At 37.8% G+C, this 12,403-nt stretch overlaps 1 protein-coding gene across 1 annotated transcript; it reads right to left on the bottom strand.

Annotated features, from left to right (window-relative positions):
* Positions 1–1,121: 1,121 nt before the first annotated feature.
* Positions 1,122–10,972, bottom strand: LOC140162356 (lactadherin-like). Its single transcript, XM_072185569.1, has 4 exons — positions 10,887–10,972; positions 7,115–7,227; positions 5,710–5,807; positions 1,122–1,512 (listed from the first exon to the last, which is right to left on the bottom strand). The coding sequence occupies exons 1-4, from the start codon at positions 10,952–10,954 to the stop codon at positions 1,366–1,368; spliced, it is 426 nt and encodes a 141-aa protein (XP_072041670.1). The 5' UTR covers positions 10,955–10,972; the 3' UTR covers positions 1,122–1,365.
* Positions 10,973–12,403: the final 1,431 nt, after the last annotated feature.

Consider the following 12,403-nt stretch of genomic DNA (forward strand, 5'->3'; position numbering starts at 1 on the left):
GCTAGGTGACATGCCCAACACCGCTTCTTATGTTTCACAGTCTGGAGGACATCGATGACATGTGTCATGCTTCTGATCCACTTATTCCTGTATCTTTTTGCGATCCCAAGTATGCCTCTTGCCATACTTTGTTGAGCAACTCTCAACTTCTGCACCATTCTCTGAGTCATGGCCCAAGTTTTCTAGCCGTACGACATGGTTGTATGACACAATAGTTGTAGACATTCTTTTTAAGACATAGTGGCATGTTGTTCTGCATCATCTCATTAGTTTTTCCAAAAGCACCCATTGTGCTAGCATATTGTAATTACAACTTCACCTCCCTCCTACAACACATCAATCAGTATCTCATCCTCTCCCGGTGCCTTTCCTTTCTTCAATTCTTTAAGAGCAGATCCTACTTCATTTTAATTGATGAGTGCTATGTTGGGATCACTGGTTGTGACAATACGTCGGCCTTCTACGGAGGTCTTGCTGCTGCAGAGGTCCAGGTAGAAATGTTCAATTCTGGATACAATTACATCCCGGTCCGTTATTATTTCCCAATCCGCATCTTGCAGGGTAACCATCTGTGATCTCCCAAGTGTTAATGCTTGTTTTGTCTTTTTGTAGCTTCTGTCTGCTTCCAATGTTTGCTGTATACCTGTGATATTGTGCTCTCTTAGTTCTGCCTTCATTCGTTTCCTGATGCTTTTACATAGTTCTGGATACTCTATTTTCTGAATGTTGGTTTGCTGTTTCATTTCCCTCTTCTTGAGAAGCTTTGTAGTGATTGATGGGGACTGGGGGCCCTGTCCTTAGTTGTGCCGTCATAATCACTTGGATGTTGAGGCTTACTCACCATGCTTACCATAAATGCATGTTGGTGAGACTTACTTTCTAACAATGTCATATATAATATGACAAAGTTCTGCCAGCCGTTGACGTTATCTCTTTTAGCCCCTGCGGCTCTTCAATTTTAAGCTTTGACCTTTTGACTTAACTCCGAACCAAAAGTTGGAGATGGGTCAAACTATAGATTGTCTGATTCCTTATGATCAAAGAAATATTCTGGTATGGGTTTGTAAAAAACAAAAACTTTGCGCAGTTTTGAGTTTTGACCTCTGTATAAACTTTGTCCTTGGAAATCTTAAAATACCCAGAGGTGACAATTCTACACCCCATAATTTTATTATTTTGTACCACCTATAGAATAATAATCCGCAAAGAAAAAACTGGCAAAACCATCGTACCCGATAAAAATAATAAACTGCAGCCGGACTGTACACATCTGTGCACAATACGTAGAAATGTTCCAGTACAAAAAATCCTCTACCAGATCTACCATCAAAGTCGTTATAACAATTTGTGTCTCAGATGAGTCTATCAACAGCCAAGAATCTCCAATCTCAAGGGACAATACTGACCGTCGTTGGCACATGTCTTGGGTTCCACCTGTATTATGCTGCTATAGATCGGATCGTCAAACATGATATATACATGAGTGTGTGGATCCGTGCTGGCTTGGAAAATCTGAAAAAAAGCCCAAATTGTACCTATATTTTTACTTTAGGAAAATATTGTGTAATACTTATCCCGGGCAACTAGGAAGGATCAGTTTGACGGTCCAGTTAATTTGTGACAGGCCTAAAGGGCAAGAAGCAGTTTCAGCATGTCAAGGGGGTGTTTTATATAATTACCAAGTGGGCAGGTGTGGACGGGATGTGTTTACATTATCAAGTTTTCACATTATGTATTAAAGATTTATTTATAGAGGTATAAACATAATTTATCGACCTCGACTAAAAAAACAGAACCACATTAAAAAAACATAAATTCGTTAACCTTATCTCTATTTTTTGGAAGGTAGGAAGGAAGAAACGAAAGAAAGAAGAAGATGGAGAGCACAGATATTTTCTCTGCCCCAAGAAGCGGATATACAAATATTGAATGTTTAAGATTACATTGATATTTTCATCGGTTTGGCTACAAAACGACTCTCTTATAAATGCATCTACCACAGTTTCCACCTCGATACACCCGAGTACACAGATTTTTCCAAGCACAGCGAATCTAGCCTCTACACAGACGGTGTTTATACTACACGGTTCAGGGCATAGCATCATAAGAGTGTGAGATCTAGCTTGTGGCTAGTGGAAAATACGGCATCTGTGATTGGATTTTGTCAAAGCCCCGAATGTTCCAATCAGAAGAAGTTAACAATTCCCGCTAAAACACATTTTTCATTCGTTAACAGATGACGCAATTCAATGTTTATAGCAAGGCGAATGTGGAAAATCAGTTGAAAACGACCTATCCAAGGACAGTTTTTTGACCAAGATGTAGGTTTTAAAAGTCAAAACCTCGGTGTTCCTTACAATATTTTTCAAATTAATTTTAAATCAATAAATGGAAGAGCACACTTATATTGTCCATACTCATAGGCGTAGATCCGGGGGATATTTTGCCAGGGGGATGGTCCATACAATCATCCCCCCAATGTTGACGCCTGATAATGGGTTTCTGACCAAATTAACCTCATATTTGCCCATTTTAGCCCCAAAAGTGCAAATTTTCGCGCGCTTCGCGCGCATTTAATCTACTTTTACACCATATTTCATCAGTTTAGCTTCAAAATAGCAAAACTTTTCGGCTTCGCGCGCATTTATATCATAAACTAATTCTGTCGCCAAAGGGTGCTGGATTGAATATACTTCAAGATTTATTTCCAACTTCATCCCCCCCCCCAATGTCAAAAAGAAATCTACGCCACTGTCCATACTAGATAATTTTCGATGAGCAATGGCCAATTCTCTTTAAATTGCAAATATTACTCAATGAAATTGTGCAAAAAGTTACTATTTTCGCCTGTTTTGTCATACGGTTATAAATTCAATGAACTATGACTTTGCTAAAGAGCGTTTACAAATTGATATGTAATAATGGAATGTTCGAGTGCTCTAAGCTTGTGTTGGTCAGGACTGCCATGGTTTATGCGTGTGAGTGCAATGGAAACTGGTCAATCAAATGACAACTTTGTATGAGTTGTACAAAAGGTATAGTGACTATTTGTTTACGTGAATAAAAATCCTCATTGCAATCTTTGTCAGTATCCTAATCTAAGACTCTTGCCGTCTTTTTCCCTGACCGTTCTTTCACTTCTGTATAACATTCCTGGACACATTACCCCAACCAAATACACCATTTGGCTCCAATATTCCCAAGACCAAAACCCTCTTCCTTCCTCCTTCCTCCTTCCTTCCATATACGTGCTTACCTCAACAGATTGAGTATTAACGCACGTGCTTTACGTGCACAGTATTTTTGTCCTATGCACGATCCTGGAACCTAGGATTGTTTGCAGATATCAGAACCGGGGATGGTCCGCCTTCTCTTTGCGAATAGCTGTGACAAATAACGTGCACAGGGTTGGACTCTTCCTGTTCACGGGACTAACGGCTTTACGTGACTTCGGAATCACGGACGTCGCACATACACTACCTATATCTGCACGTGCTAAGCAGTATATGGGGCGAGAAGAAATTCTTCAATTAAATTCTGTGATGTAACTGGACCCAATAATAAGGACTCCCGACCATATAGGAACTTTTTGGGAGGGAAGAGAATTTTCAGCTAAGGCAAGCCCAAGGCTCGAACCATCAATTTGTAAGCGCTCTTTTTTAAAAGTCATAGTTCATTGAATTTACAACCGTAATAGTAACTTTTTGCACAAGATTTGAAATTTAAAGAGAATTGACCATTGCTCATTTTAGTGACTCTAGTATATGGACAATAGGCTTTTTCATTTAATGACATAAAATTTGAAAAATATTGTAAGGAACACTTGAGGTTTTGACTTTTAAAACCTACATTTTGGTCATAAAATGCTTGGATTTTCGGATAGGATAGTTTTCAACAGCTTTCCACATTCGCCTTGCTATAACATTGAATTGTGTTATCTATTGACCTAGTGATTAAAAGTGTTTGTAGGGGAAGTGTTAGCTGTTGTTTTATATGAAAAAAATCTGATCGGATGAAAGGAACACTTGACGTTTCGACAAAAACCAATCAAAGAGGCTTTTTTTAGCTAGAAGCTTCACAGCTCCTACATTGCTATGCACTCAACCGTGTAGTGTAATGTCGAGATAGCCCAGGCAATATTGCTATATGATATATAGGGGAGAATTAGGGAATTGTAAAGTGTGAAAAGGATATTTGATGGAAGTGAGTGACGGAGTCTTTTGAGAATACCAATACTTCTTGAAATCTGATTGGTGATCTTGATGATTCTTCTCGATTATGACTCCAAGGAATTTAGTATTATCTGTAGGGTTGATGGTTGTGCCGTCAATTTTAATGATAAGAGTGGATGATCTGGTTTTCTTTCTTCGTTTTGAAAAATGAGTATAATTGGTTTTACTGACGTTAAGAGAAAGTTTATTTGCTTTAAACCAGTTGGATACATGGGTGATCTCTTTATTGAAAGTGTTTGTTAGGGTATCTAGATGAGGATGAGACAGAAACTATTTGTATCGTCAGCAAAAAGGACAAAGGAGAGTTTGTCTGAGGAAAGTGGGGTGTCATTAACATAACAGAAAGAGCAGAGGGCCGAGTTTTGAGCCTTGAGGGACGCCGCAAGACACTGGGAGAGATCAGAAGAGTGAGAATTAAAAGAAGTAAACTGTTGCCTGTCACTGAGATAGTTGGAGAGTATTTTCCTATGCAACTTTTACAGTGCCAATCATTTTCAATCAAGCGGTTAGAGAGATCATTGGGACTGAGATTAGAGCAGTGGGTGAGTGTGGATTGATTGTTTACAGATAGCACAAGTAAGACATGCATTCCCCCTTATAACAGTAAAAACACAACATAAAGGTCAAATAAGAACAACAAAAAGTTGTTTAAATACAAAATTATCACTTAGCTGATCAATGCAAATTAATAAACTTGACAAATATTGACTAATACAGAAACCATAATAGTGTACATCAGAGCAAAGGAATAGTGATACATAAAAGGCTGGGTTATAATAGTCATGTCCGGGTAGTCATGCATGGATCGATGGAGCGTCACAGAATTGTGAGGGAGGAATGTAGACCAGTTCAATCGACCTTGTACAACATAGCTGTCAGAGCCACAGGAATAAGTGGTAGTAATAATGTACTTGGAGCACATTAACTACATGCAATCAACCAGCAATCAGTACAGCAATTTGGACCGCCTAAATGACATAATGTGTGAGTAACATAGTCACGGTATCAAGATTTGTAAGCATATTATACAATTATTTATTGAATTAAAAAAATACACCGCAACATATTTAAATATTAGATAGTCTGAAAGCCTTAGCATGTTTTGACCACCTCCAATTTAACGAAACAAGAAGAAAGATCTAATGAGCGACAAAAACATTTTTAATGGACACTGAATACAGTGTCGTAATGCACACGAAAAAAATTCGACTTATCTCAAATTTGGCATACGATTATTTTATAAACATTTATAAATAATGGCCTGTAAGAAGGACAGGGGCAAATACTTTTTTGGTACATGTTTATAACAAACACAATAGTTAACACTTTCTAATGTATATATCACATGTGTGCTAGCCCTCGATATTTTGTAACGAGTCTTGAGAGTCTTATCCAGGAACGTCGACGTACCCCGTGCATCTTGTGAACAGAAAACCGAATTAAATACCATAAGTAGAATACAAGTAGGTTATTTTACCTGTGGTTGCCCCTGCTCATCATTGATATTCACGAGAGTACCAGATCCAGACGGCATCCCATAACTTATAGATAAAGTTTTAGTCCATTGTCCCCAACCTTAAAGATATAAATTTAATCAAGTTTGGGGTTGATCTATCGTACTCAATAAGTAAGGTCACCACCTATAAAATATCGGGTGATTCGATTGACAGCTTCAACACCCCACACCCACACACAAAACCATCTTTATGCACAAATATAAAGTTGGAATTCTTCAGTTGAATCTAAAATGAACATTACGGATACCGAACCAAAGAATAAGACAAAAAGCCTCTTTGGTTTCAGACCGGTCAAGCCTGCGAAGAAAAAAAATATGGAAGCTTTCCCATCAAAGGCAGAATAGGCTGCGATTCCCAGACATAGGGACCAATAAAATGTATGAATTTCCCCAGTGCCCTCTTACAAGATGACCTGTATATAAATAATATAAAGTGCATTTCAAGCTTTTGCAATGCAAGAAATTGCAAACAATAGTGCGGAATGGTCAATTGTTGGGCCAAAATAACCAAAACCAATTTTTATGCCTTCTAAGGATTTTCAACAGGTCATATGTCAAAAACTATAGGTCACAGAAAAATGTTGTAATTGGCTTTTTTGATCCAAACATCAATCTTAACAAATATTTTCACATTCCATGACGCATAAGTCATTTTAGTAGTTCCTGAGCGATGTCTTTTAATGAGGTAAAGAACCACGTGCTGTATACCATTTGACACATAAGTCTAATTTGACTAACAAGTAGAAAGTCAGTAATGTCAGAAAAATTTCACAAGAGCAAAATGAAAATCATCGGGAACTCACCCCCCCCCCCCCCTCCCCATCTTTGATGGCCGCTCCTACTCCCGGGTAAGGTGCTGCGATAAATATGTTATCACTAAAAAGTGCGTAAAGGATGGATCCACGATTAGTTTAGGTGTGTGTTTTATTACGGATAAACCCCACCCCTCCCCTCGTAGGTCTAGAGTTAATGATTTGAAATGCTTTCTGATTTTTTTGTTAAAATATTTCCAAAATTTACCCCATGCCCATTTTTTATCGAGTGCCTTACTGCCATTTTAAGGTAATTACGGTTTGGGGCGATAAGTACATTAAGTCAACATAACTTAGGCTGACATTTTGGTCATTAGTTATCAAACTCATCGACTTTTATCTGGTATGAACTGTTTAAGTACAAGGAGCTGATCTTTTAGTTCAACATCTAGAAAATATTTAGTCTCGCGATGATCATACGCTGATATTGGCAAAGCGATAAGTGCACACTTTTCTGGTATGCCTTTTTTCTCTCAAATGATGGTACATGAAATTCGACTTGAAGCTCCAAATATTTATAATTTTTTTTTTTTTGGGGGTGACACTTAAGTTACCTTGCACAATGATTCCAGTTAACGTGTAGTTATGCAAAAGATCGATTTTGATCCATGGGTTGTTATCGTTTATATCAGGTCCCCATCTGTCAGTGTAGTTCAATCTTGCATATCTGTGGAAAATTGAGAAAAAGTTGAGGACCCTGTAGACATTGTTCCAACCAACCCCATTCCAGGCAGTCGTGAGCCGTGTCGACACGCTTTTGGCACGCTTGGTGTGAGCCTTGCCGATACACCAGAATGGGAATGCATAAATCCCAGGACGACGGTTAAAAACAATACTGTTTCACATAGCGTATAAACGGAAGTGTGTTCTGACTGGTTTAAGGGGTGTTTTGGAATGGCAGGTGAGTCAGGGGTCAAAAACAAAATTGTTACCTTTTTGACCTCAGCACATGTGTATGTATGATGTGCCATACAAAAAATAACAAAACAATACCTTAAAGTATCATTTTTTAATGGTTTTTGCCATAAACAGTATCTTTTACAAGCTGCAACTATTTGTACCGGGGGCGGGCCTATTCAACAATTGCTTTATATGCCCCCCCCCCACGTTGTGTTGTCTCATATCCCTGGTCAAATCCAGCTTGCAATAAATATAGGTCTAAATGTGCTGATATTACCTCATGGTGGTTTCCTTAGTGTTTACATATAAATGGCTAGCATTGCACCTGGCACCACTTTCCATACTGTTAGATTACATACATGTAGTACCAAAAATAGTGTACTCACAAGTTTTAGGAAACTGACCAAATCATAGATCCAAATTCAATATCCTACTGAGATTACATGCATGCAGCTGTGGCACCAAAATAGTGCCCTCGTAAGTTATACCTTTTATATCTTGTTTGGAAGATTTTGAACTTAATGATTTTGGTATATTGGCCTACATGAATTTTCATTTTGATGATTCATTGACACTACTTCATAAAGTAGGCCTACTATGTTAACTGTAAAGTAGAGCCTATGTTAAATACAAAATAATAGGCCTATGATATCTTGATAATGATAATGTCGCACACCCATTATAACTTTAGTAATTTAGGCATAGGCCTATTATAATACAGTCTACATGAATTTTCACTGAAAATTAATTTTACTGTTCTAACCATGTCAAAAGACTTGGTGAAGTCTAAAGCAATAGAGGAAAAACAATACAATGTCACTCATGGCACAGTCAATCTGATCATATTCATTGAAATACAATTTTGACAGTCGTATAAGGTACCACGGGCCAATCGTATGATAGTACAGATAAAAACAGGTGATAGGTATGAATGGTTTTCGAATCGAACTACACACCTGTTCTCTGTCACCTTAAAACTATTCCATGTCTATCCCTGAATGTACCAACCGTAACGGTATAACAATTGCCGAGTTCAGGCCCAAAGAAATTGATACATTTGGACACACCTCAGTGATCCGAATACATTAATGTCCAATTTTGTGGAATATAGTATTGGCGAGTTGTGATTTACTTTGAAGAGTTTTAAACTACGTTTTAAAAATAAAATACGGCGGTATTATGTGTGTGGTAGCATGTACATATAGTGTGGCGTAGGGCCTATAAATGGTGATGGGTGTGTATGGGCGCGGGGTGCTTGTTTTAGGGTGCCCTTCATCTGTATGATGTACCCTTTGTGAAATAGCACAGGGTCTGTGCGAAGTGGATGCCTTACATTTTGTTTCTTGTTATTTTTAAGTTAAGATTTAGGCCCATATTGGTAAAATACAGAGTGTATGTTCCTTAAAAACATCATCAATAAAACAATAATAAAGACGTATAGCAGAAGCAGTTTCACCTTCATTTATTTCCACATGATAATTATGCATATTGACATTTAACGTCATAATGTAAAATTCCTTTCAAATATTGACCATAAATTACCAAAAATGACTCATGATGAAATAATATACGTAATAACTATATCACGAAAGGTTTCTGTCCATTTTAAGTCAAAATAATGAGGTATTAAAAAATGTCATCTGGCTGCTGAGGCATGTGTAAGAATAATACAATGTCCAAAAATTAGGTTGGGAAATATTGTACAAATATCACGTTAAAACGACATCTATTATGCCTTCCGAATAATGTACATTTTCTTAATTTTTGCCTTTGCCTTGTGGCATTACTTTCGTGGAGTGATTGAGGTTAACTGTTTGAGTGAATGAAACATTAATGAAGATTCAAGACAGTGGCAGTAAGTTATGGATGAATAATTTGTCTTGAGTCTTTGTAGGTGGAAGGGGGTCACAAAAATTTTCGACCCAAGATGGGGGGGGGTCGTAAAAAACTTTTGGCCGCGATATATAGGGGGTGTCATAAAAATTGACTCCGCTCACCGACATATTTCCGAAAAAAATGCCAGTCCCTAAAACACACACACGTGTACCTCACATACCCCGCAGTACCCACATCAACAAATCCACAGTCCATCGACAAACACACTCCTATCCCCAAATACCCCCACTCTGCTCTAACTCTACTAATAACTCATCACTAAAAACTCACAAAATAATTATACATGATGGAATACGGAATTTTACTGTCGTTTTAAACTAGCATCTCTGTCCTTCTCACTCACTGATTTAGATCGGGCGGTTTATACTTGAATATATCTTCAAAGCGATACACGCTTTCCCATTGTTCCTTGGCACATATCACAATAACTGTATAGAAAACGACGGTCCCGCGCGATCAGTCGCTGTGTCAGTCGCAATGCTATAAGCAAATATTTCTAATCATTTTTTTAGACTCTCCACCAGATACTAAGTTCAGTCACATTAAGCGTACATCGACAACCTACAATGAGGACCCTTGAATAACTGGTCATACTGACAGTTGGTGCCATTTACGAAGTATTGCAAGGAGCGTTTGCCAGCAAAATATGGAATATATCTAACAGAAGATTTCAATCGGGAAATATTATTGTAACCACAGTGCAAGGCTTGTGTTGGGCTTCTTACGTGTCCAATTTTGTGAGGAGAAGTTGAAAAGGTAAGGTTTAATTCATGAATTCATGCTCAAAATTTCCGTTACGCGAATTCTGTAGATATGACATATATCAGCAGAACTCGCCACTTAATTGAAAGATTTGAGCATGAAGTAGTTTATGAATGCACGCAAATTTGATTTTCCTCGCTGTGACCATTACCAGAGAAGTCTTTTTCGTTTTAAAAGTGGGGAAATTCACGAATTTTGATTGACAAAATAGCATGTAGACGTCGTTTCTGACGCTGCAAAATCACATGACATTGTCTGTCTAGACAAAATATATTAAGGCACATGTTGAGGTCCGAAGACCCAAATAAATATCATAATTCTTTCTAGGGAGTGCCCAACATATTCTAGCCAAATGACACGGAGAGCGGCCCGAGGGAAGGTTATGAAATCTCGACTGAGTGAAAAAAGTGCGTGAGCCGATGTGGAACATTATATATACAGGCCTATTTACATAATTTCTTATGACCTTACACAAGTGACCATGCTCAAATATAAAACTAGAGAGATTGGTCATTGATGTGCACCATCAATTTTGATCCTGTGGTCAATATTGCTAGGCAAAAATTCACACCAAACATGGCAATTTTCTCTCATTTCGGAGATATTTGATACAAGACAGCTCGACCCCTTAATTCAACTGCTTCTTTTATTAGCGACACCGCATTGAAATCCACTGAACAAGGCGAGTAGGTTACTTTTAAATGAGAGCGAGCGCGGCAAATGGTTTTGTACGTTCCCTACTCCAAGATAAATCGATATTAGACATACCTGGCTAGAGTATCAGGAAGACTTGACGACACCGTGATTTGGCTGTCAGCGATGTCACCACTCTCCATACCAAGAGACGACTTACACTCTATTCAAAAGCAGAATTGATAAATTTGTAATCATCGTCTTCATGTAGGGCCTAACACATAATGGTCTACATCGCCAGATCAAATTTGACTGTGTCCATTGCAGTGGGTAGCCAGAAGGGGTCGCAAATGGGGAAGAGGTACAAACAACTTTAAATGCGGTAAATGAAAATGTTCAGATATGAGCTATGTACAACAAAAAGAAGAATTAAAAATCTTAAGACTTCTCACAGGTGGGTCAGCTTCCCCTTTGCCCCCTCCCTGACTATGGAAGTCGGGTATAATTCATTAAAATAGGGGCATTCGCAGCATTTCCCGACTGACTTCACCTAATGTTGTTAAAAACAAGAATAAGAATAACACACACTCAGGAGGAAAACACGGACAAATAATCCACAAACAAAAGCACCAACAAAATGTTAAGATTTAATAACGTGATTATTCGCCATAGAAATGATGATGTAACAAGATTAACTACCATAGCAATAGATTAATACAATTTTTGAATATATCGCCCGGCACTCCAAGCACTCTTCGCCTGTGTATGTCTGCAATCATAGATTTAATACAATACCGCTCTTTTCAAAGATACTAATCTTACTGGTGCCAGTGATCAGCAAGATATGAATATTCTATAGAATCCAGATCTTTATCCCAGTTCGTTGACATCTATGGTTCAATACATAGGTACCGCGTGAACGTTGTAGTGCAGGGCGATATATTCAAAAATATTGTATTCATCTATTGCTATGGTAGTCAACCCTGTTCCATCATCACTTCTACGGCGAATTCAGACTTGGTAACAAGTATGGAATATTTCTTTACGAAGTGCCAAGACGAGACGGGGTCTGTATTAACCGCACGGGCTAAATATTTCGTCGGTGCTCATAATGTAGTGAATTTGGCGAATATGGCAGATTTAAGGGGTGGGGTATGAACGTTTGGACAGTATTTTTTGTCGGACATGAGAGCACATCAGACATATCGAATTGCATTCTGAATACGAAGAATGTCCTTCTGATATCAAATAATTTTTATTTCTTGAAATTCGCGATATAATACACATTTTATGGCAAATGATTAAAAGTTTATATTTTTGATATTTAACAGTCCTCGAAGTAAACTTTACAAATCTAAGGATATGTACTTAATGTCTATTTGTCTGTAGCTGGGATGAAAAGCCGAAGATCAATTGAAAATTACGTGGAGATATGGATTTTCCCCAAAAAACATTAAAAAAATGTAAAGTTTACTACGAGGACTGTTAAATATCAAAAATTGGAAAAATATCAAATTTTAATAATTTGCCATAAAATTTGTAATATATCTCGAATTTCAAAATAAAATTATTTGATATCTGAAGGACATTCCGCGTATTTGATATTTGGTGTACTCTCATCTCCCACAAAAAAATACGTGAAAACGTCGCTA

The sequence above is a fragment of the Amphiura filiformis genome, chromosome 10, assembly GCF_039555335.1.
Source record: "Amphiura filiformis chromosome 10, Afil_fr2py, whole genome shotgun sequence".
Lineage (NCBI taxonomy): Eukaryota > Metazoa > Echinodermata > Ophiuroidea > Amphilepidida > Amphiuridae > Amphiura > Amphiura filiformis.